General features: G+C 40.7%; 1 protein-coding gene across 5 annotated transcripts in view; it reads left to right on the top strand.

The window, feature by feature from the left end:
- The window catches only part of VSTM4 (V-set and transmembrane domain containing 4), a 40,423-nt gene extending 14,212 nt beyond the window's left edge, over positions 1 to 26,211 (top strand). The window contains exons 5-9 of one of the 5 annotated variants that reach the window (XR_008745218.1): positions 3,800 to 3,833; positions 8,864 to 8,970; positions 9,821 to 9,882; positions 14,374 to 21,216; positions 21,930 to 22,136. Coding sequence is in view for 4 of the 5 variants with exons in the window: in XM_055793273.1 (XP_055649248.1) it covers positions 3,800 to 3,833; positions 8,864 to 8,970; positions 9,821 to 9,882; positions 21,930 to 22,055 (329 nt within the window). In the remaining variant the exon portion in view is untranslated. The other 4 variants (XM_055793291.1, XM_055793286.1, XM_055793273.1 and 1 more) reach the window with 4 other exon arrangements.
- The last annotated feature ends 244 nt before the right edge of the window (positions 26,212 to 26,455 follow it).

Raw genomic sequence — 26,455 nt, 5'->3', positions numbered from 1 at the left:
ATAAACATAAATTGAAGCTTGTTGGAGCTTCTTTGAAAGAAAACTAAGTGATATATCATTAAACTGCATTCTGATCAGCTCTAGCTAACATTTTGCATGAGTGACCTTTCTGCAGACATTTAGAGGGGTTTCAAAGCAGCCTTATTCTGTTCTGTTTTCTTCTCCCTTCCTGACTAGCTGTCAATATTCTTGGGAATATGGGAGTTGTTATTAGTACTCTTTCATTTGTAGCATTCTTTGAAACTAAAGCATCATTTAATCATTCAGGTATGCCTTTTCACAATAATCTTTCAAAATCAAGGATTACTGCTTCATTCTTCTCTTCCTCAGAGAGGGCTTCTCAAGGAGGTTACATCTGCATGAAAGCTGTCCTTTTGTAATCAAAAGTGCAATTTCAGATCTGTAGAGCAGCCAGTGCAGGCTCTACTTTCATTTCAGTTTAAGAGTGGCTTATTCGGAGACCTCACACAAGCTGTGAGAATGAGATACCAGCAAGCTTAGCAGCCACCATGTTAAAGGAGAGTGTAAGGACCATCTCCAAACAGAAGCTTTCAAAAAAAGTTTGGTTAGTGATGTGTACTCTTAATGACAGGAGGAAATAATGACTTTGCTGCCTCTTTGGCACTGCACACATACCATGAAGGAATGAGTAACTCAGATACACGAGAGAGAAGACACATAAACTAAAAAACAAATGTATACATAGGTCCTTGCCTGATCACAAACACTTTTCAGGCTGTGGCTCTTTCTTCCCAGTAGTGGGCTCAGTAGAGTAACTTTGATTCTAATGGAACCCAACCACTCTGCTTGCCAAGAGGAAGGAGCAGGATCAAGTTATTCTTCCTACCCTGTTAAGTGATGACAAAGGTTTTGTGCCAAGGGAGTACCCACACTTAAGTATGTTGGTCATGGCGAGTCACCCTGAAGCCACAAGCACTAGACACACTGATGTATCCTGGTTTTTCTTGAGCAGACGTTGGGCTAGATTTTGCTTCTGTTGATTTACGCTGGTATAAGCATATAAGCAGCTTGGAGAAAAGGTCTTTTTACATTGAACCAACACCATTAAAATATAGAAATAATGTAGAATACAATATAGAATAAGCACATATAACAGGAAAAGTAATTTCTTCTAAGCTGTTAAAACCTTTCTTCACTACCCTAATATCTGAATAATTGCAGAAAATCCACCAAATTTTCATTTAGATTTTGAACATTATCCAGTAAATACTGGCAGCATTAAACTTACAGATTCAACAGAAATGTAACAGAATTAAGCTTAGCAGACAGGCACTCAGTATACAACGATAAGATTTTTCAGGCAAGTCTTTCAACTAGGACCACCTGATCAGTGTATTTACCAGAGCCACATTAATTGGCTTGGCATCCAGTCAAGCATCTGGGAATCAACACTTCTGAAACAGTAGTGGAAGAAACATCAGTGATGGACACAATCTTCAGCAGTCCGTATTGCTTTTTTCCCACCGCAGCCTCTGGGCCATGGCAGCACGCTGGGCCCTGAACCTAAGCTCCAGGGAGCAGCCATTCCCTGGGAGGTGCTGTTTCCACTCAGCCATATGGGCATGGGGCACAATGAGCCCCCTCCTCCCTCAGCACTCCTTTACCCCCTCCAGAAGCATCTTCCAGGGGTTAAGGTCTGACCACAAGATACCCACCCCGTCAGCCAGCAGCAGTGCTCTCTCATTCAGACTGCTAGAATAAGCACTGCTGCTCAAAAAGCATTATCTTACCTTCCCTCCATCTTTGGCAACTCTGCGCCCACCTCCATTTTGGACTAGGCCGATGTTAGTATCCATGTGAAAAGAGCCCGCAGTGGAATCATGAAGTCCATCTTTCCTTGAGAAAAGACAGGCCCGGCCAAGCAATCCTCCCTCTGCATCGCCCCAAGCCTCCAGGCAGGCTCCAGACACAGCCTTCTTCTACCTTCAGTGAGCTGGCTGTCGACCCATCTTCCTCAAAGGCCCTCCAAGAGAAGCCTGGCTCTGCTTCTCCCCATGTCACCAGTTCCAGGGCCCAGGACAACCAAAACTATCTCCTGACCTCAACTTACCGGGCAGGTTTCCATCAGGGCTTCTCCCTGAACCTCTCCGAGGTCACCTTACCCCTGTCACAGAGACACCAACAGCTCCCCCCGCTCTCCTACCACTCCAGCTTCCTCCCCTGTTCCTCAGCCCCTAGGCCGCAAGGAGGGCGATGGGCTGTGCCCTGTCGCCTGCAGGCAGTGGAGGCACAGGGAGAAAATGCGGGAACACCCCGCCTGGCCCTCTGCAAGCACAGCCCAGCCTGGGAGAAAGCGGAATGCATACCTGAACTCAAATTTGCAGTAGCTGAAGCTGGAGGTGATCCCTCTGGAGCGTCTGTCTGTGAAACCCGAGCAGATCCTGGCTCACCTCAGGGCTCTGACACGACAAGGGCAATACTGAACCCAGCACCTCACCAAAGGGACTCCCTCAAGCTACGGGGTGCTCTGGGAAGCAGCAATGGCTGCAGGTCAGGTCCCCTCTGCAGGTTTGGTAGAAGCCTATGCCCACCCTATGCCAGCCACAGAAGTGGCTGCTCTTCCCAGTCCCTGGTTCAAAGGCCTGGAGCATTTACTGTAGGGCAAAACAAAATAATACATACCTAGAGATGCTCAAAAGCATGTCACTAATGTACATGGGCATCCTCCTGCTCCCGAAGGGTCAGGCCTGCTGTTCTCTGTGCATCTGAACAAGGCCGGACAGGTGGATGGAAGCACTGCCTTGGCTGGCTTAGACATGGCCCCTGTGTTAACCCCAGTTCCTAGTGTTCGCAGCTCCCCTTTCCGCAGGACTAAAATGCACCCCCTAGGAGCTGTGTAGCTTCCTTAGAATGGGAGAATGATTTCAAATGTGAAAACTTTCCTGTAGAGGGGCATAATCCTTTAAGTGCACTGATGTCTGGTTTTCATGGCCTTTTAAAGAGCAGAGAACATGAAGGGAGGGGGGGGATCTACGTTGTATTCAGCTTCACACCGTGGCCCCAGGGATGCACCCTTTTTCCCTTCGGAGAAATAAGTTGTCAGGAGGTTGACCAGGAGAGCCTCTCCTTCTGCCTGCGTGTCTCTGCATTCAGCACGCGGCACAGCTTGGCCAGATCACAGAAGCCACTAAGCCACAAAAGAGCATCTTAATAACTCTGGCTCCTAAAAGGCTGCAAAGCCTCTCTGCAAGGGGAGGAGCTGCCCTTGCTCAGGACTAGAGATTCAAAGCAACACAAAGCAGAAGGATTTATACAGCTCACACACACAGCTGTCAGGGATAGGGTAGTGGCTGGACTGGACCTCTGATCCGATCCCAGAAGGCAATCCCTTTATGCCTGAGGCCACAATCTAGCTTACATTAGGAACAGAAGTGGCTCCTGTGGGTGAATGGTTTATTTCAGGCTTCTGGAAATAAATAGAGGCACCACAAGGGAAATAAAAGTCTTCAAAGCAAAATTACTGGCCTGCTGTGCTTTTCCTTAGCAAGCTGTCTTTTGGCTGGGCTGACCACTAGAATGTGAGTCGCCCAGCACTTCCACAGCAGTTTTTTGGTGTTGTTTGATACATTCCCTTCTCCCAAGCTTAGCTATGTCTTTAAGTAAGACTACATTTTAATGCACACTACAACGAATGGTGATGATTAGCAGCTCTCACAGTGTAACAGCTTGGCAGCTCCACAGTCTCAGCAGCACAGGTCTATCTGCAGTGCCCATTTGTAACTCATAAACTGTGTTGGTGTGAAGCCACATTTTCTTTCTTTTATTTTTTCTTTAACAGTGAAGCATTACCTGGTGAAATGCCCCCAGAACAGGTAGGAGATTATACTTCTCTTTACTATAACCCAAGGCACCAGTTCTGGTTTTGTTTTGCCATGTATGCTGAAGAAGATGAGCAAAGTTTTCCAAAAAGCCTGCAGGAATATAGGGAGTCATGGGTCCGTGACTCATGAATGTGCCTGCAAACCAGTACGTGCTGTGCATGATAAGGAAGACCTGCCTGGGCTATCTAGCTGTAGGTCCTGAAGGTGCTTCAGTGATAAGCCTGTCCTTGAGGCTCTGGATTGCTTTCGGGAGCCTACTTCCATCCTGTGTGGCTTTCTAGGGTTTCCCAGCACCTCACCAGATGGTAACAACTTAAACCATCCGCTTACACAGAACAAACTACAATGTTATTCAGTGATTCCTGCACCCAGGAACAGGGAGTGGGGCTCAAAAGCAGATTTTCAAGGCCCAAAGTCTATTCTCAGCTGAAGACTCCAAGTGATGGAAAAAATCCTACTTCTGCTGCAGTCATTAATCACTGTCCCTTTAAATACCACTGATTGCCAAAAGTTTTTATGTGGTGCTATAAAACTGATTTTGATTGTGTGATTTTCCTGAGGTATAAATTGTGCTGGAACTGCAGTAGAAAAAAAAAAAAGATGACAAAAGCATTTTACAAACAAAAAAGTTTAAAGAGGAGGCTACATAATAACATGGGAGAACAGCTGTTTCCCAGGTTTCAGTGACATAAACCATGTGTTTCTAGCCTTGTAGTTTAAATCCAGTATCACTTGGTATCACAGATACAATTTCTCATAGTATCTTTTTAGATACTGTAAGATTCGGTGCCAAGTACAGCATACCCTAGGTCCTCCAACAGTCAAATTTTTAGTGCATCCTCATGGGATTATTGCTGTATGTGATCTAACTGAAACTCGGATGTAAATGAAGTCACAACAAAGCAACAGAGCTTTCAGGAGAAGCCAATACAAGCTGAAACTTTCATGTTATTCATGGAAAGATCTTTGTTCTGTGACCCTGACGAGCCATTGCACCACACCAAAAATTTACTGAGACAGCTCAGCAGTTTTCATTTTCCCCTGGATGCTTTCTTTTTCCCTTTCTTTATTAGCTGCTGGGACAAAGTTGCAATTACAAAAACAAAAAAAGAAGGGGGAGGGGGGGGAATCAAAGTAGATTGGTAGAGAACACAAAAAAAGGAGAAAAATTTGACCTGACCGAAGACATGACTAAAAAAATGGAGCATGGCAGTCAGATAAAAAGACTCGTGCTACAGAACCTGCCTCTCCAGGAATAGATGACATGGTAGTAATACCACTGCAAACTCTAAACTTAGGAGGCTGAACAGCAAGGGGGAAACAAGCCAACATGATTTCTTCACTGTAAAATGGAATCTCCAGAAGCAAAATACATGTGTGACTTTATATGGAAAAAGATATGGTTTCATGTATTTCAGTGTGACAACACATGCTGATGAAAGCCCCAGTCCCACAAATGCATGTTTAAAGTGCATCGACTTCAGGGCTTTAAAATTAAAGAGCTACAAAAGTGTTACCAGTATGATCAGTTTTGTTATGTTTGGCACTTGGTACCATTTATTTTCCATCCTCTGTTCAAAACACAATCCATGAATTCCTTTGAACTAATTTTTCTTCACCTATGCACTCCTTGTCTTGGAACTTAATTCAACATATTTAGACCCAAACCCCAGTGTCTAAATATCCATTAGGCCAGACTGATGAACTAACTTGCATGAGATTCCTGCCAGTCAAAATGACTACACTGCGCAAAATTCAGCCTTGATTAGGAGAGGCGCAGCCCCTACTCCCTTAGTGATATTTCAGACTCAGAGCAGAATCCAGTTTCAAAATTGCATTAATAGTCTGGTGTCTAAGAAGTGTCTGTACTCCCACTGCAGTAATACCTAAGCATCTTAAAGTATTTCATGTCTTGACATCATAATGGTGTTTCTACTTAATTGGAATCTGAAGCACAAAGGGCTAAGTGATTTGCCCCAGGTCTCACAAAATGGCCTTGGTAGAAGAGAAAATTAAATCCAGATTTCCTGAGTAAAACAAAGCAAATGTTTAGATTTTGGTTTGCTACTTGACCAATAACAAATTATGAAAAAAACGAGTTAACCGAAATCCATTTGTTACCCATGTTTTAAAAATAAATACCTAAATAAAAAGTACAGTTATTTTAGGTTTTCCAAACCATAGAGTTATTTTAGGTTTTCCAAACCACCTAAATGAATTTTCTGGGGTTTTCTTTTCTTTAAATATCCTTCTTATTTTTAGCTTTTTTGTTATTAGATCATTTTGTCACTTTTCAGATCCAGAAACCCCAGGAGGTGTAGCTTTGGAAATAGGAATTATTTTTTTCTGTCTTTTATATTTGTTTTGGCCTGAACTCTCCAGTCCTCCAGTGACTGCTCTTCTGGAGACAAATAATTTGAGGTGAAAGAAGTGTTCACCTCAGAAAGTTGTTCATCTCGACATCTTTGTTCCACAGTGCCAATCTAACAACGCAGGAGCAAATTCTGCCAGACTGAAGCAGAACCAAGTGCCCACTCCACCCCTGGCACCTTTTCACACAGCTTTCCTATTTGGAAAATATCAGGGCAGCTCCCAGTTCACTTCAGTGAATTTTTTGTCATCCCCCTGCAGACATTTGAAAAGAGGAAATAGCTGATTTAGATAACAGGAAAAGTCCCACATCCTTGATTCTAATAAGGATAGTAAAGCCAAAATTTTATTAGTTTGCCAGCTCGAGACAGCCATGACCTCCAGCGAAAGTGCTGTCTTGGTGCCATGATTGTTAGACACCTTCCACAGGTTTTTCCCCCAAACACTTATATTTTTCTTGCTCTTTTAAAAACTCATCAGATCCTTCAAGAAATGCACAATGTGACACTGTTGAAATAGAAGCCAGGAGGTTGGAGGAGGAGCTGAAGATAAAAAATGAACTTTCCTTTTAGACATAGAACAAGGCAAGCTCACAAAGAGGCAGTGTTTCAGAGCCAAGGAGTCTTTACTGAGCCTCCTTGTTTGGTTTGAGGAGCTCAGTTCTAAGACAGCAAGTACAGTTATTGTATCTCCTAGAATTAGTTAACCCTGTATGGCCCTGGCATTTAAAAGAAAAGTGTAAGCCACAAATACGTTTCTCTGTAGCTTCACTTTCTCAGTGGCAAAGCAGGAATAATAATTAATGTAATGAATTGACACTAAGCCTTTCCATATATTGTGCTTAAAGTAGTTATATCAGAATAATAATATATTTAAACTACACATCTGCCTTAATGACCTTGAATTATTAAAACCAGAAATATTTTTTAAAAGATCACCTTTTTGGTATTCTTTGTTCCTTGCAGTTTGCTGTGTTTGGGCCATGGAGCCAGGCAGGACAATTTCATTTCCTGTTGGTTTTAAACCAGTTCATGTTTTGATTTTAATATAGAAACAAATGGTTGTGTGATAGGTTCACAATAGTGCAGGCAGACTTTGATATTATTTTAACGCAACCTTCAGTTTATGTGATTGATATATTATGAAAATATTTAACCTTTCAAACACTTTAAAAGAAGTTTGGCAGCAAACCTATGTTTTGGACTGAGTATGTGGAACAGAACTTGGGAAAATCAGCAAACCAGAGTCCTTTTTGTAATCTATGCAAGTGTAAATCCAGAGTAATTTTACCAAAGGTAGTGACATTCATTTGGATTTACAGCTGTGTAAAATTATAATGTCTGTTATTTTGTTATTCTTGTGTGGGCAATAGTTGAGACATCTGAACTTTCGTTAAGACTTTGGCCCAGTTTGAATATTTTATTCTTATAAAGAGAATGTTTCATTATGCAAAAGAACCTGGAGAGGAACAGCAACTTGGGACAAACGATTTAAAATTCAGTGAAATCAGTGTTGTCAGTGTTATGACCATGGAGACCCTGGCTGGATCCCATTGTGTGGTGTAACTCACCAGCACAGAACAGAAAGGTCCCCACAACCATACTGCATTAACCTTCCCAGGGTGAGCCCATGGTCAGATGCATCTGAGCAACAACTGCTTGCCAAGCCACCTTCACCACCACAGTAATCATAACTAACTGCTATACACTCTCCTCCTGCCCCAGCTGCAAGTTAAGGCTTTCATCACCAGTGAAGGCAATACAATCATAGCTGCAAGCCAGGAGTACCTGCACAGTCGGTTACCACAGCTCAGCTGACACATGGTGACAATTGCTGCAACCTGACTGCATATCCAAACCCTAAATATTTGAAGTAGGATTTATGGCCTCAGGCTTTGGGAGATGCTAAGGGTAAAAACCTCAGACTCAGAGGATGTTAAACCGTAGTAGCCCAAACACAGAAGCTTTTATGGACAGGAGTTTGTTTACAATATAGCTTGTGCTCTCCCTTCATACCTATTAGTGCTTTTTTAGCACAGATGTACTGCAGAATGCCCAAGTTTAGAGACTGGCACACAGTTTCTCCATTTTATATGCACTGAGCACAGTGTCCTCTTTTAAGAAGCTAGCTTTTTCAAATGTGGGTTTGTGAGCTCTCTGAAGACATGCTGCATGCCCTCCTGGCCTGCTGTCCCCTCAGCCAGCCTCAGCCCAGGAACTGCATAGGTTTTGCTTTGCCATATGCTTTCTGTGTGAGATTATGCAAGTCACCTAGCCCACCTGTGCCTCTGGCCCTCAAGGACAGGTGGGTACAAATTCATCCTGGGTGAAGTACTGGGGCCATAGATTTTTTAAGGTGTTATAGGTGCTATGAAATGAGTCTTGTTTAGACCTCATACTTTGCATTTTCTGCACCAGGACAGAGCAGATTCCTGAGTTTCTCAGCCAGGATCTATGGCTGAAAAAATGCAAGACCCAGAGCATTTCCAACTCCTTTAAGAGGTTTTTCAATATATCCCCTGGTCAAAATCCAAGTTGTTGGGCAGGGACTGTCACAAGTGGCAAGTGACGTGCTTGCATGAACTCACTGGGATGGTGCCTTTCTCTCCATTGCCTCCAACGTTCCCTCACATATGGACCTCTTCTTTGTAGCTCCGGGGAGACAGTTACCAGCGTGACAAGCATGTCCCCTCTACAGCCCAAGAAGGTGAAGAAAAAGAAAGAGAAACTGGAGCAGCCACCAGCCATCCCAGCAAAAGGTATGAAAACAGAGTTGCAGAGGTATCTCAAATCCCAAGCACAACGATGGAGGGCCAGCAGAGCGTGGGATGTCAGGACTCCTACACTCTGCCACTGACTCTGCCAGGGAGGTGACTTGTGCTTGCTCCCATGGGTGGGGAAAGGAACGGCCTGTGCATGCTGCTGGGACCAGGCTCTCACCTCCCCCCGGCTTTAGCTACTGAAAAACTAGTCACTGAGTCCAAGCAAGAGGGCTCAGCTTCCACTAATTAGAGGGGAGAGGGGAACCTCTGTAGCAATATTCACCCTGCTCAAAGAGAAGATTAAAGTTAGGCAAGAGGAAAATTCATGAGGATAGACAGAGGGAAGCCAGCAGACTGAACTCTTAAAATTGCAGGTGCACTTGAGAAGTCAAGCAAGCTGAGCAGATAAAGATCAACCTCTTGGGGACCTCACTTTCAAACAGGATTTGCATTTACCTCTGGGGTCAGTCTAATAAAGTCTTGGGCGTGCTTTCTGAGCACTACTGACAGTGCTAAGCCACTAGCAGAGAGGAGGGAAAGGACTTGAAGGTTTACTGTGGGTTAGATCACAAGTGATCAGTTCTCAAGGAGTATATTTGCTTTGGCTGCTGCACACAAACAGCATGTTTTGCATATCAGACTCTATAATTTTATGAATTTTTCTAATTCATAAGTCCTATGCTTCACTGTAGAATGTTACCTGAAATACAGTTAAACTATGGTATAAGTACATGTATTTGCTCTTATTCTGCTATTAAACTGTAAATTCTAAATTGCTAATGCATACACTAAAAATGACAGTGAACGATGATACTATGAAATGATCCCTTAATATTTATTTCCATAGCTCCAATAGGCAATAATTTTCCTAAGCCCAAGCTCTTGAAACCTCAGAGAAAATTGATCCTGGTAAGTAATTTTCTATGACATTATTTTCTCCATATTCTTCTCTCTCAATACAATTGCTATAATATTGCCAGAACTCTAGGTTCAGAAACTATAAATTAGCTTAAAAATCATACAAGTCATTTTTTTAAAAATTAATACTTTTCCAAGTGATGAATTATCTTGGCTTTTTTTTTTTTCATTTTGAGCATTAGGTTACACTGGATTATGTTTTCAAGCTTTCTAGCAGTCATCGTGCCTACAAATTTAGCCTGTTTTTAAATGAAACCTGCTATTGATTCTCACATGCTTCTGGCAGCTGGTGCTTTGGAAAAAATACCAGTTACTGACAGAATCACAACCATACTGGTCACATTGCTTTTGAGACTTTTCAAGTCAGAAATGAGAATCCTGATTCTGCCCTACAGTGGTGTAAGTCAGAAGTAACCGAACTGCAGGAATAAGATGAATGTATATAGCTCGTATTAAGGTAAAAAACCCCACCCTTATATGACAGCTTCTGTTGGATATAAGTTTGTTTGAAAAGAAAACCTGCAAATACATGCCAGACAAATCAAACAGATGGAGAAATGTTTCTCTGCCTTAGTAACAAACAGTAGCTGTACAAGACATCCAGAGGTAATAGAGTCAGTTCTATATCAACTAACTTCTGCTGCCTATACATGGAGGGTGCTCTGTTAGGCTCCCTGCATAGTCTACAGAAACAGACAAAAGTCAGAGTAGGAGCCTGATGCCCCTACTAATTCAGACTAGATGCTCTGAATTGCCTTGTAGGGATCCTTCTTCCTTTCTCTGGCAATAAGAGAGCCCAAAGTGACTAACTCCCTAACTTAGGTGACTTGTGTGTCTACAGTTAGGTCATGTGAATAACCCGAATGCTACTGTGATGGCTTCACTTTCAGATGAGGGAACTGGGAGCCTTCTCACCAATTGTCAGTAAATAACCTCTGCCATTTTAAGCGTGGTAAGGGTATGACACAGGATACCTGTGCATAATGCCAGGTGACTTCAGAACAGCTCAGCTAAAATCTTAGGCCATATTGCTGCTTGGGTATGGAGCTCACCTCTCTTCTGCTGGTCCTGCAGAGATTGCACCTTGACCAGGCTCTGCTCATATAGGTCAGGTTTCAGTAGAGGAAGAGGCATAGTTTTGAAAGTCCATAAAAACCCCATTATATCCATGTAGGTAGGCAATTGCGTCAGGCCAAAGCTAAGCTAAGAGGACAAAGAGGCAGGTGAGAGCGCTTGGCATCAAGGGGATGACAGCCACCCTTTGCTGCATGCACATGACATTAATCACTGCTCCCGGGCACACGGCTACATCAGAAATCAGTTAGTCTTCAGCCCTCCTAGGAAAAGCTCTCATCAGTTAAAGCACTCAAGACTCTTCCTGCAGGTCAATAAAGCACATCAACACATGGTGAACTTGAGGTAAATCTGTTTCCAGATGCTTTTTCTTTCTGGAATAAATCCAAGGATGTGGGCCACAAATAGCTGTTGGCTCTTCCCTTCCTGCTGTGCAACCCCAGTCAAGGTTCAAACTCTTAGGAGGTGAGCAGGAACAAAGCCCTTTCAAACAATGAAATCAGCTTTGTCTTCCCTAGTGTGACTGAGGATCACACGCTGTGTGCAGCCAGCTGACTCGGGTTTAATGCCTTGCTCTGAGACTCGAGTCTGGCAGCTGTTTCCGTACATTGCTCTTCTCCCTTTCATATTTCACTTCAGACTGCACCTGGAGAGACATCACAGCCTGCAGAAAACACACAATCTATGGACATAGATTAGTTTGAAGTCAGAAAGTAATCAAAAAATATTATCTAATGGATTTTCAAGACCCAAACTCATCTAGCAATTAAGTACAATAAAGAGCAAAGTAAACTAAACCCAAGTCAGTTCGTAAGGCACATTCAGAAGCTGGGCAGGACACTCCCCACAGCTCTTTCCCATTTCTGTTCCTCTTGCCTCCCTTTACAACACAGTCGGTTAATCCTTTATGTTTTAGTATTCTCAGAAAAAAAATCATTTTTTTCGGCTTTTAAATGATTTTTCAGTGAGGAAATCAAACTAATTGAAGTAAAAAAAAGGTTCAACAAAGACGCAAAATGGTGATAATTACAGAGAAAAAGACATATCAGATTCATCTAAACAAAAAATTTTCTTGATTTTCAGCAAACTTCCCTCCCTCTTTTCTTAATTCTCAAAAATTCCTCAGATTTTAAATTTTCAGCCTGCTTTGGGGAAAAAAAATATTATTGTCATCCTACTCAGTCTCTGCAGGTTGAAATATTTTTTTCTTTCCAACTGTAATTATCGCACAGCTGGTGTGTGCACTAGGTCTTTTTTCACTGATGGCACATAGTTACTAGGTAATTGTCACAGCAAAGATACACTCAAATTGCTGAGTTCCTGGACTTCTGCAGCTTCCCTGTGCAACCCAAGCAAGGTACCACACTGCCACACTAGGAGAACATTCTAGAAAACCTAAGCAAACAAGCTAGAGTACAAGGGAACATTACAAAATAATTCCAGTGTTTTGGGAAATTTTTTGTAATAACTTAAATACCAGCAAAATTATTTCCAGAGGACATGTGCTTCTGGTTTCTTGAAAGATGTTTATAATAAGCTGGAGAATTTCTTTTGTTGTTAACATGCTAGAGTGGGTTGCAATATAATTTTATAAGAATACAATAACCTGGATAAAATATGGACATAATCTCAATGAAAATTACAAAAAAGAGAGAAAGCCTAATATCATGTTCAATTGCACAGCCTTGAGTAAAGCCTTTTAAAAACTCTGCTTAAGTCATATTGCTTTTGCTTTAGCCAGAATAACAATTCTATGCTCCCCCTGTTGCAAAAATATTCCCCATCAGTGTCATTCTCTATTAGCATCAATGAGAAATGTGCACAGATCAAAGGAAATAGAGATGCTGAAATGCAAAAAGGGATGGTTTTTATAGCATGCAAGAAGCACAGAGAGTCATTAGGAAGAAGAAAATTCTAGGGGCCCACAAATTCTGCTGTCTAAGGGCTGTTCTGCTATAGCCTTAAGCACTTAGCCCTTTGAGTTGGTAGAAATAAATCTCATACTTCCTCAACCAAATTTTCTGGTAAGTCTTTCATTGCCTCCCAGAGATTAGTTGTCATAGCCCAAGAGTGTCAGTTATAGAACATCATCTAAATGAAAAGGTTTCAGTGCCTTTTCATGAAGGTTTGCACCACCGAGCTTAGGAGCTCCTGTGTGATTCAGTAGAGCCAATGGAAAGGATGTGATTTAAGGTTAGACCAGATCCTGCAATCTTTACTTAAGCAAAATGTTGTTGACTTCATCCTTTTCACACTAAATTTTAAAGGGAGGAAATCCTGCACAGATAAGAGGCTATAGGGAATCTTCCTGATTCTGCTGCTGATTTTGTGGCCTCTGCTAAGTCATATAATTGTCCCATTTTGAAATCAGGTAAATATATCCTGTATTACAAATGATCCCCTTGGGTTTAGATCTTCAAACACATTGTACATGTAAAGCACACAGTACATAAGACTTGGCTTCTGCTGCCACATCTCCTGCACTAATTAACCTCTTGAATAATCTCTTCCCTGCAGTGTATTTGGCTTCTCTTGTTGCCCACCACAGAATACATATTGGTCCTGGGTACTTCTGAAGCAGAGTGCTTTCAGTGACCATGGCTGATTATTTAAGAGAAGTATTCTTCTACCCTTTAGCTCATACAGCACAGACAGCATTGCTTATCTCGGCATGGGTTGGATCACTGGTGGCCTGGTGCCACATGATTGCTGAGATTTTCTTTCGATGATGATGATGATGGTGCAAAGCTACTTGAGAAACAGGAAAGGCTTATGGTTATCTAAGACTGAGGGAAATTTCTGGAAGTCATGTTGTTAACTTCCAGTGAAAGCATAATCTTTGGCACCCATTCTACCTGCTTGCCTTTTTCAGGCACCACTTATAAATTTTATGCTGAAAGCTGCAAAGCCAGCTCAGAGATCTGGGTTCCCAGGTGTTCACAGATGTAACAGAAATGGGAAGCTCAGGTTTCTTTCTGCAGCTTTGAAAATCCCATCCTTATCTATCATTATAGGCTAAGTGCCGACAATGTGCCGAGTGCCAGACAGTGCAGGTCAGGACAGTCCTTGGCCTGAAAGTGCTTACTCTGTAATAAGTAATCTGTCTGAAAGTCTGGAATTTGAAAGTATTCATTCAAAGGACAGTTTTCCTGCTCCTCTATGTCGACAAAGTGGGAGGGTATTGTTTTGAGCAGGAACTTGACATAGGATTGACACTTGTGCAACTGAGAAGGCTGTGACTTGGTCTTATCTGCATGTACTCAGCCAAATCGAGCTTTCAGCATTACACATTGAGCTCAGTGTTCTATATTGGTGTATGCTCCTGAATTAAGCAATGAAGGCAGGCGCTCCTAAAGCTGCTCCAGAAACTTAAGTTTCCTTCACCTGAAAAATCCTTTTGTCTTCTAGGTTTCAGGAGTGCATTTCCCATTGTACAACAAACCAACCAGCCCCATTGTATATCAGGACGAGTGACCTTGGCGGTCTCTTTTGGGAAAAGGGTCTAGATGTGCAAGTGAATTATCTGCAGTCTGGTTTCCATGTCAGAGCTGTGAAATTTTAAAGGGCTGCTTTTGGGTTTTGATTGCTGGGAAATTTGCGCCTTCTAAGCTGTGCTCCAGGCTGCTGTCCTGCAGCTTCAGCCTCACAGCAGGCCGGGAGCAAATTTATACATTGCAAGATTGTACTTGATGAACACGTTGACATTTACCCCGTCTTCTTTTTCATCTTATAATTAAGTACTGCATCATTCAAGCCAGTCTTATATGCATCAAGCTAGCTAGGAAAGGTAGGCTAGTCAGCTTTTTGCACAACTAGCAGGGTTCCTCATTAGTCTTAGCTCATAGGTGCTGTTGGCCCTTTCTTTGAGAAAGGAAAAGGAAGCTGAAATACATCTGTTCAGTAATTTGTGGATTCTGGATCTGGAACAATCAGGTCTTCCTTTCTCCTGGATGATTTTAAATTAAAAGCTATGCCACCCTCTGTTAGAAGAGTTGTTTCCTCCACAGTACATAACAACGGGTGATGATTTAAGTTCCCAATTTCTTAAGGCAATATTGATCTCCACAGACTTCAAGTAACATTGTACATATGATATACAAAGGAGCGGTGAACATTTCTTTCCTTGGCTCCCTGTGATTCCTGAATATTTCCATTCAGTCTATATAATTTCTCTCTCTGCGAGATGAATAATCCCTCCCCCCGCCACCCTCCCCAGTCTCTCCTTAGGATGTGAGATGTCCATAGGAACATGAATATCATTTACACATTCAGGCTGACACTCAGAACACAACACATTCAAAACTACTGAGTTATGCCTGCTTTCCCATCCAGACCACAGGTTGCTATCTTTACCCCCAAGAAGGAACAGTTTGTATAAATACATAAAATCTCTTGCTGGAATTGTGCCAAGACTTGTGTATTTACAAAATCCCACAGCAGATGATTTTTGTGTGATGACACATTTTCAATAATAAAAGTGTCACTAGAGAACTGAAAACCTTTAATTACTTCCTTGGGCCTTTTCGAAGGATAAGAAGAAATCACCCTGATTTCCAGCAGTGTTGGGTTAGAATCTAGGAATAACTCTGCAACTGTAAAAGGAATAAAGCATTAGCAAAGGTGAATATGTTCTTCCCCAGAAGCTGTTAAAACAGGCTGGACAAACCTCTGCCAGGTATATTTGATTTTGTTAATTTAGATGGACTGGCTCACCCCTTAGCATCATTGCCTGCCCTACATTTGTGGGATTTTGTTTCTTTAAAATAAAATCATTCAATGGGACTTAGTAAATCATCTTTGTCTCTGACTTTTTCATCATAACTTCTGTGGGATTCAATAGCAAAATTTAGATGCAATGCTGAAAGCGGCTTCACAAATTGTAGATATTTTTCTCATGGAGTCTGGGAAGTATTTTTTACTCTAGGGAGTAAAAAATAGGCATCTTAAGGGAAAGAACCTGTCCTTTTTTAACTGATAGTGCCACTAAAAGTCATGCTTCCTACTCACCACATTTTCCAATGTCACATTTCTCAGCTTTGGCAGTGAGAAGGCAACGGCTCCCTTGATATTTCAGCACTCTTACTGGCCAGCAGTTGCATTTCTAAGGGATAGCTCTCATCTTGCAGATCTAGCTTCAGGTTGTCATGAAGATCAGCAGAAGTAATTTTTGAAGCTACTCTCTTTGAGGGGAATCTCTCTGGCCTTCTGCCTGCAATCAAGACACTGACACCAGTAAACACCCAAAGCTCTAAAGAGAGAAAAAGCAAAAGATCTCTTTCTGACTCCCAAGTTAAGTTACTGCCTTACTGAGGGAGCCACCCCACTGAAGTTCATAGAGTTTAAACATAAAGTGTATCTAAGCCCCTGAGGAGCACTACTGCCTTCAGCGCAAGAAAGACTATACATTCTAGAGAGGGGTTTTCCAGTGTATTTTTAAAAAAATGAATCTTTTTCTCTCTGAACCTACAGTGAGTTTTCTCACTATTAACTTTGCAAAATCCCGCCTGACCCTACTACTAGCATGTGCTGCCTCCCTGGTGGCCCAGAGAAGGAAGTTGCAGCCCGCCCACCACACATGCCGAATCTTTGTTTCAGCACACTGTTGCCTTCACCTCTGTAACTGACCCACCGATGATGGCCAAGCTGCCAGCTATATGCTGCCCTCTCCCACAGCTTCAAAAAAAGATGCTTATAAAAATGAGACATAGAGAGGAGAAGAAGGGCTAGCCCCTTTTCCTTAGGCTATATGCAGTATGTAGTTTCCTCCCATCTGGGCATGCATGCAGAGAGAAGCAACACTGTCTCTGTGGCCAAAGCCCATCCGGTTGGCCTGGACAGTCCTGTCTCGACCCTTTCTGACTGAGTGTGCTCAGGCAGTGACATAGGATGTTCATGAGCTCTGCCATCTGGACAATACCCACATTTTTCCTGTGGACCCCTTTAGCAAGTGTGACTACAAAGCAGACTACAAACCAAAAATTTCTCAAATATAAAAAGGAAAAGACCAAAGATTAGAGTTTGGCCTTTGCAAGAAGAAGGAAGAGAAAATATGGTAGTTTCAGCAAGTGCTTGCTAGGAGAGCTACTTCATGGCACTGAGCCAGGGCTGCTTACTTTGTGCTGTGGGGTAACCTGGAGAGAAGTCCAGCTCTTAAGAGTCTGGATGAAACAAACCTCACCACCACCTCTTGACTCTATCTTTCCCATTTACATTTCCTATAGCATCCCCTTAGTACCGCATTGTGCACCAAACAGCACAGCATGGCCACTCCATAGGTGGCAGTCTGCCATGTACTGGCAATCAAATCAGCAAACATACGTACAACTGGCAAGGTTTTATCCTTGCTGGCCTAATCCGTTCACCCACAAGCGTAGACCATACCAGTGAAGGAAGGGTTTCACTTTCAAGTGTTGCTGCAGGAGATTTGAGTTATTAAAGATATTATGAAGCTTTGACTGGAACTTGGGACACAGGCTTGTTAAATGCAGAAAACTCATTTTTCTGCATTCAGAAAATTCAGGTGAAAATTCATTTTGGTTTATAAACCTAATTTTCTCGCCCTGGTCCCATGTTAAAGTCATTCTGCATCATACCCCCAAAAACCCCTTCTATCACATGTGATCATATAGAGACCGAATTCCAAGGCAAATGTCTGCAGCAATAGTCACTAAAATATTTTAAACTGAAGTGAATTAGGAAGTGAGCCTTTTTCTGCTTATTTTTGATAGTAAACTAGAATTAGGGAAAATATATATTTTTTTAAATTTAGAAATTCACATTCGTTGTGTCATCTTCATTATAACTGGTGTGGTCATGGAACACTGAGATTGCAGCAATCCATAAGTGTAAGTTGGCATCAGTTGTTTTTCCAGACAAGTTAAATTTATGAGGTTATTATATGCTTGTTTACTTCATATCTAATTACAAATCTGGACAAAAGTGGTCATAGTTAAAACTTCAGAAACTTTTGGTCTAACTGCAGAAAACATCCTTGAGGCTGCCAAAACACAAACTAGATAAGCCTAAGAAGAGCAAAATAGAGATTCCTGGTCATTATGACATCAAAATCAGAGTAATTTTCATTTAAACCCCAATGCTTCTAGGTAATTTCTAACACATTTATATACTGCACAAACCCAATAAAAACAAAACTATGTATACACATACTTCAGTTTCTTTTAAATATTCACATGATAGACACTGCAGGTTGTTCATTAAGAAAAATGTTCCCATGAGTGAACTTGTTCAACTAGTTGCCCACGGTAAGCCCTGTGACTGGAAGAAATCTGGAAGAGGAATAGTTTTAAGATATACTGGAAAATGGTGACTCTTCCTAATTTATATTTCTGCAAAGCGTATGATCCCAAGATGAGAAAACAGACATACAAGATAAAGACTGTATGTAGAAATGTTACACTGGAATAGAATTGCATTTAAAGAAATAATTTCAATGTTATTTTAGAACAACAATGTAATTTTTCAGGAAAGGATGTTGTAGCCATATAAATCACAAAGACCTCCTAAGTGAAGAGCCAGGATCGAAAGAGAGAGGTGAACGACCAGTCATTCACTGCCTCTTCCTCTTCTGCCTTACTATCAGTTCCATCTATAACATCACTTATTAAAGTCACGCTATTGTTCCAAAAAGGAGGTGGTGGCATGGTTCCAGGTTTACACTGCCAAAATGTTATCCAATCCAAATGAGAAATGAAATTGTAGAATTAGTTTTCTTCCCTTGTCTGTTCAAAAAAATTGGTTTTGGACAAACAAACCAGCAAAATTACATTAAACATGGTTGATAAATGAAGTACAGAAGAGCGCATGGAATAAAACCCTGGCTACCATAGGTACTTTAAAGTAGTGTTGGTTCCATGCACTGTTATTACGCATCCTTTGCTGCAAACTGTATACCTTTCACAATTTTGAACCTCCTGTGTGTTTCCTTATATTTTCAATCAAATTATTACATACTAGAAATATGCATAAGGGAAATTATTCTACACATTTTATGGTGTGCTGTTGCTTGTAGCAGTAATTGAAGTACCTTTTCCACTTATGAAAGTACTAATTTTATTTGGTTTTATTGCTTTTCTAGATGCAATTATTTATTTAGTGTGTTTTGGCTTTATTAAATTATGTTTACTATAGGAACATCATAAAAATGTATGAAAGCAACACATCAGCCACTACTGCCCAATGACTTGTTTTGGGGAATCTAGTGTTATTTTTCATATCCAAACATAATAGAATAAAGTAAGAATAAAGAGATAATCTACACTGGAAAACAATGCAATTTTGAGATAATATAATAAAACACCTGGACAATATGATTTCATAAATCTTAGTTCTAAAATTTACATGAGCTGGGCGTTGGGTTGGCTATTTTAGGACATGCAGCATTTTCTAAATGGAAACATAACATGAAATACAATTAAACAGCAAAAGGGAAGGCATATACAAATTTAGCTTGCCCTGAGCAACTGAATTCTACAGAACAATGCAAATATTCCTACTTCAAAAGGTGCACTGGGTCAGTCATAGGAAATGTAGAGTTTTACTCTGGCAGTGACCAACAGCTTGTTTGCAGTTTTATCAGATTCATTTTTAGGAGGCTTTTCACATTCAGTGTATCATTCTGCGCTGAGGGTCTGAGGTGACACTGAAGTTGACAGCAAAACTTCCAACACCTTCAAACACAGACTAGATGTGCTATCACACACTGAAAATAAAATCTTCAGTATTTGCTGGTGTTATTGTGATGTCCAGCCTCAATTTAACTCCTGTATTAGGCTCTGTGCCATCTACTGAATAGATGGGCACGTATAATTTTGAAATCTGAAAAGGAATCTTTAACATATTGTAAAAGACAAAAACAACTTAAATGCCTAGAAACTGAGACTAATACTCTCAGGCTAGAAAGAAGAGGGGGAATATAGAAAATTAATTAAACATCAGAGCAGTTGACAAAGGTGGTTTTTTTAACTCTTTAAGCCAAAGGCAGGATAGGACAGATGTCTTTCTAGACATTGTGGTTCACTTCAGTCCCCATAATGTACAAAGAAACGTGTGATTTCATTTGTTACGTACAAGATGAGGCTGGGATCCACAGGAAATCCTTTTGCATCATCACACCAGAAAATTCAATGAAAGCAGGAAATTTTCTGTGTAGTCAACAGTGGAACATTTGATAGTGCATGAATACCAGAAACTAAGATCAACTAGAACTACCCATGCAAGAAGGGGAGGGAGGGAGGGAGGACCATGTGAATAATCAAATGCAAAGGTTACAGTCCTGCAGTTAGCCCTGCAGATGGCCTTCACTCACACGCAAAGATCAACTGCCTTCAGTGATACCACTTGCAGCAGCTGCTGTAAAAAGTATTTCAGGACCAGATCTACAGAGAAGAAATAAGATTAAATTAATGCTGGAAAAGTGTAAACTGATCCACCCAGAGGGAAAAAATCTGAAATGCAGAGTCTGAGCAACTGTCAAAGCAAAATGAGAGGATTCCAGAGCAGTGCAAAAGACAGGAAGCAGGGGAGAACAGGGACTGATTTCAGAGGATATTAGATGTTTATCTTTTTAGCCAGGAGGCAATATAACAATTATTCAAACACATTTCAAAGAAACAGGAATCATTTATGTTAAATCAGAAAGAAATAAATAGCAGTAAATAAAATATAAAAGAAATTCTTTGCCTTGGAAAATATTGTCAGTTTCTTCATTATAACATTTAAATACCATGTGGAAAATCTTGATTTATGAACTTTGAGTCAATTTTCAGTTTACAATTGGCAAAGCCTTCCTTGATCTCAGAGATGCAACTTTTACTGTAAGGTATAGCCCTGTGACTGCAAAAAATTTGCATGGCTGAAATATTTTAGGTTTTGTTTTAATTGCCCTTTTTAGGCTTTAACTTGAGGACACCAGTTATACTCAGGTAGAACAGTACCCAAGATGATAAAAACCCAAATTCTCCAGTTCTTCACTTGCACAGGGCCTTAGCACTTCACCCTTCTTCAGGGAGCACAGATTTTAATCTTCTACAGATGAAATGAAATCCTTTTCAAGTACTAAGGCCCCACATAATAATCTACAGCAACTCTTTTGTTTGTTGCTTCATTTTCTGAGGTGAATTTGATATGAACAACCCACTCACAAGTGATGAGCCAACACACACAAAGGAACACAAGACAAGGCTTTCCTCCTCTAAGCTACCACTCTGAGTCTGGATGAAGTCCCCAACAGCAGTAAGCAGTGCTTCTGTCACCCATGTGAAATTTGTCCCGTCAATTTTCTTTCTAACTTCTCCCTTAGCTAAGTTTTACAGTTTTAATGCTAAAACTCAGCTACTGTAATACATCAGACAGCTTGGGTGGTATGGCCTTTGCTCTAAACTCTGAACTCATCTATAGCATGGCAAAAGTGGTGAAATATAATTGGAAAGACAGTGGCTCAAATCTATCAATTTTTGCTGCCTTCTTCATATTTTTAACAGGTTTCTTGGTTCTGTTAAGAAACATTATAAGAGATACTGTGACATGGCTGTGATTAGAGATGTAACTGGTCCAAGGTTTACAGCTGGGAAGCAAATTTGGCATATATATTTCAAATTGTGAAACTGCAATAACTAAAATTAAATTGAGAAATTTAGGATTAAAAAGGCTGAACATTTTGCTAAAACATATATTTCAAATCTCCAATATTTTAATTGTCAAATTAAAATGTTCAGTGCTTGAGAAACAAGCAGAAATTGGAAATGAACCTGAAAATCCCACTATTTCCTGTTACTTGCTTTTAATATGATTTTTATTTCATCTTCTCTGAACTAACTAATGCGGACTAAACTGATTAACAGCACAGTGGAATTAGGATGTGTGACAGAAAAAATATAGCCCATTCTATGGAATATTTACCTTTAGTGGTAACAACATTATAACTAATTTGCTGGTTCTGTTTCTAGCCAAAAATCACAGAGGAGAATTTAACATACGCTGAACTTGAACTTATGAAGCCTATTCAGGAAGCCAAAGGCATTCCCAGTACAACAGTCTATGCACAGATACTCTTTGAGGAGAACAAGCTGTAATAGTTCATGCCTGTATAAATGTCCTTTGTGTTCTATTTAATTCTTGCTGTGCTGTTTATTAATAAAAATCATACAAATGCCCTTTTTTTTTTTAAATTTCCATTCACGCGCTTCTATTTTCCTATGAGACTTCTAAACAAAATGTAGTTGAAAGTGATGATAGAAAAAACAGCTGGTCTACGAGTGACATCCCAGGGACACCCTTCCAAGTGTTCAGCCCCTCTGTTTCTATTGGACTGAAGTTCTACCTGGGGCATTTTCAATACTAAACGCTGTTCCTTCTTTGATGCTAATTTGATGAGTCCAGCTGTAAACATCAACATCTCTGCACGCCTCAGAAGGACTAGTGGCAGGATTCATGCACATCAATCTGCTTCTGAAGACAAAGACCGCTGATCAGGAAATTTCTCAATCTAATGCTGTTTTTCCCATCAGAAAAATATTAGCTCAGTAAAGCGGAGACTTTTTTCTACAGCAAAGAAAAAGCTGAAATTACTTTTTCTGATTTTTTTTCCCCTCCAGAAATAGTTATATAAAGGATTTGGTTTCTATATTTTCAAGTTCACTTTCTAAATGATGTCATCCTTAAAAACTTATGTTACTTTTAGTAAAGTTCTTAAGTGCTTGAAGTCAAACATTTCAAAATAATCCAAAGGAAACATTTGTAGTGAAACCCCATTGATTTAAGGAAGAATTTATAGCTTGGGAACGTTTTCCATGATTCAATCTTTTTTTCTAATTCTGACTGGGAATAGGAAAAGCTTGATGGTGAGTAAGACTTTGACAGAGCCAGGACGCTCTTAGCCTTTTGGCCTTGATTTAGACTGGTGCTCCCAAGCCTGCAAAAGTTTCCTCCTGTGGCCGACACTACTGAGCTGCTGATCTAGAGGAAATATCACACAGCTTTTCTTTTAGCATGGAGCAGACTCTGTCAACACCCCGCTCACTTACTTTAGAGTTATTTATTTGGAAAGACCAGGGTTCAGGAAATAGGGAAATGAGCTTAATGTGAGAACACAAAATATTCTTCCTCTTTCTTCACCTCTTCATAAATGAGAAAGGATTCTTCCTTTTCCTTTATACACATTCATGGAAAATGGGCTAATCTGTGGCACCTTGAGCATTTCAGTCATGAAGGGTAGCTGGACTGATGTTTTCAAGCTCCTAAATCTCCAGTGCCCAAATTCCACCAAAGCTCCTGGGTACCCAACATCTTCCAGTCCTTGGGAAGCTTTAGCTCCTGAGTAACCGCATTGTTAACAGAGACATAAAAGCACAGGCTCTTTAGCTCACCATCAGGTTGTGGAGATCTGATACTTGGCAAGTGCCAGGTTCTTTCCAGGTCTGGGAGGGACCACATTGTCTGCTCATTCAGCAGTATTTAGTGTGGATTTTGGAGTTGCACTTGCAGGACTGGGTTTTAAAATCCTAATCAAGGTGATCCAAGTTGCTTCCTCCTTTACAGGTCAGGCTTTTGTAGTGATACAGCAACTTCTCACCAGGGCTTAGAGCACAGCTGGGAACCACTGCAGGAATACTCATGTCCTCCTGCATGGGAGAGCAGGAGAAGAGGGACAGGGATGACAATGCAGGGATGGGGTCATGCAACAAAGGAAGGGAGCACATCACTGTCTTTTGGAGGGTTTCACCAGAATAAGTGAGTCTGTATAAACTGGGTTTTAACTTTTTTGAGTGGTGGTAAAGATTAGACAGCATACATAATTTGTTATAGTATAGCCAGGATGTGAAAGTGTAAAATGTGGTCTCCTGCTTCCATGTTAGATAAAAATCTCTTGTATAAAAAAAGAATTTAAGAAAAGCTTGTCAGGCTGGCTATTATGTACAGTACTAATTCCAACTCTAGTCCCTTATCAAAACAGTTATGTCCAGACAAAAGCCAGCTTTTATCAATAGGTTTGATAGTAATTATTTGCATTTTTAATGTTTGCATTTGTGAGCTGTCAGGAAAATGTTTATTTCACCTTTTCATTATCCTAGGTATGTAATCACCCAGCAAAAGGGCATGGTATCTTTTCTTGTTCTCCGACTGGGTGATGGACTTCCAATGACAACAGCAATCAATTCATTGACCAAAAAGAAATCGGTGCTAAAGAATGATCAAACATTCAGGGATCCATTTTGGAACAGCCAGAGTTTGACTAACTATTCAAGAGAGAACATCTCTTATGCAGACAGCTGTAAGGAAGACCTTAGAAAAGTATAGAACTTAGTGATTCCTTTGAAATTAAAAATAAAACCCTAACACATTAATGAGTTGACCACTTTGTTGTGAAAATTTCTAAAGTTTGGTACATAAACATTCCTTTTACACACAACCGGCCATTGTGCCCATTGTTAGAAAAATCCTCTACTGTATGTTTATGACCAGTATTTTAATGAATATAATTCTTTGTGTATTAATATTCTATATATTCTTGTTTATGCTTGATATCTAATTTCCCAGAATAATAGTTAAATGAGCTAAATAAATTACTTTTTTTTTGTGAGCTAACTTCTCTTAGTCTGTATAGGATTTATTGCTTGCTAGAGAACGATTTAAGTATGTGTGTTTATCTTGTACTCAGCATTTAGACAATCCCAACAGGTGGGAATTGAATTTTTCATTCTGCAGAAAATTCCATGATTTAAAGATGTTTTCTATTTGTGACTGACTTCAAGATGACAGCAAAATCCTGAAAGGCAACAGACCAGCTGAGTTGAAAGGAAGCCAGAAATACTACTTGGGAGAACACCTGTCTTCCTGAGCAGACGTTTCTTATGCCTTTTCTGATGCAGATTTAATAGTGTCAGAACACATCCTTGGAGAAAGAAAACCATTTTTCTTTACCTTGCAATTAATTGTACATCTTTAGGTATCAAAGCAACTCACCTGGAAGACTACAGAGAAGAAAATTTCATTGAGTATAAAGTGTTCTATTGGGAGAAATGCAGAATAAGTTGGATTTAGCTCCTATTAACAGGGACCACAAGGCCGTATTAATCTCTGGCCTAGCTCCCTCTGGCTTCAGCAGAACAGCAGCAGAGCTGAATGTGGACCACTGTTCTTTTACAACAGGAGTTCCCATTAAGACTCTTAATACCTTATCAAGCAGCAGCTGGACTCTGCTGGGTCATACTATTTTGGTTACTCCTCCTATTGTCATTGGTAAAACACGGCCTAGTGCTGAAATTTTAACAAATACAGCTCTATTACCTTTACACAAATTTAGTATCAGATTGTTAAATGTTAATGTACTGCACCCTATAGCTTTAAATAGAATTAGAGATGTTTACAGCTTTGGTTAAATGCATCTTGTTCCTCCACATTAAATTTTATTACTAGAGTTCTCCATCAGCAAACAGGAGTAAATCATATTAGTGTCGTGGGCTGTGTGGGGGTTGATTCTGCAGCCCAAGGAAAAGGTGTTTTATTACTCTTTATTACAACTTTCTAATTGGTAGGTGTGGTCAGAATGTCATTATCCCTGTAATTACAAGCAAATTATTTGTCTTAGGAAAACTGTAACATAATTGTGGGGTTCTCTCCATTAAGAAGTTCAATTAGCTTGTGTCCTTAGTTAGGGTTTGGCCAGGTTGTGCTGGCACAGCAGGTCTCAGACCAAATGAGGTTTCATTTGACGTTTGATTTGTAGGTCAAATTCTGCTTTTTGAGGACTCCTCTGAAACATCTCTAGTGAGTGACATCAGGGTGCAGAGATCCTTTTTGGCTTCAGTCTAACCTGCTGGAGTAAACCATAAAATCCTAAATTCCACTCTTCTGGGTTTCCTGCACTAATCTGAAATACACTCATTTGGTGTGCTTTCTTTCCACCACCTGTTTTGACACCATTTTACTATCTTGGTTGGGGGGCAAGGTAGATCCAAAGACTGCATGTCAATAGAAGACTCTGAGTTTGTGTTATTCCTCTTAAAATAAAAAGAGAAAATGGATCTGAACAGATTTTCAGATGTCTGCTAGAGAACAGATGTTAAGATATCAGCTAGTCTATCACTTGATCTCAAGGCTGGACCAACTCAATCTGTCTTAACTTGATAGAGGTTGCTGTAACCCAGGGCTCCTCAAACTATGGCCCATGGGCTGGATACGGCCCCCCAGGGTCCTCAATCCGGCCCGCTGTATTAACAGAACCCCCCCTGACCACCACCACCCCCCCCCGACCCCGCTGGGGGCTGGGGGGGGGAAACCAAGCAGCCGCAGATGGCTGCCTGCCACTTCATCCGCGCGCCGGCCCCCTGTTTAAAAAGTTTGAGGACCCCTGCTCTAACCTCTTCTCAGACATTTAGTGATAAGATTCCACACTCTCTTCTCCACCCGTTTCCACAGCCCTAATCATTCAAAGTGTTTCCTAGCATATAGACTATATCTTCTTGCCTTTTCC

This window comes from Falco peregrinus, chromosome 1 (genome assembly GCF_023634155.1).
Source record: "Falco peregrinus isolate bFalPer1 chromosome 1, bFalPer1.pri, whole genome shotgun sequence".
Taxonomy (NCBI): domain Eukaryota; kingdom Metazoa; phylum Chordata; class Aves; order Falconiformes; family Falconidae; genus Falco; species Falco peregrinus.
Note: the sequence above shows the minus strand (reverse complement) of the source record. Positions and strands in the feature narration are given on the sequence as shown.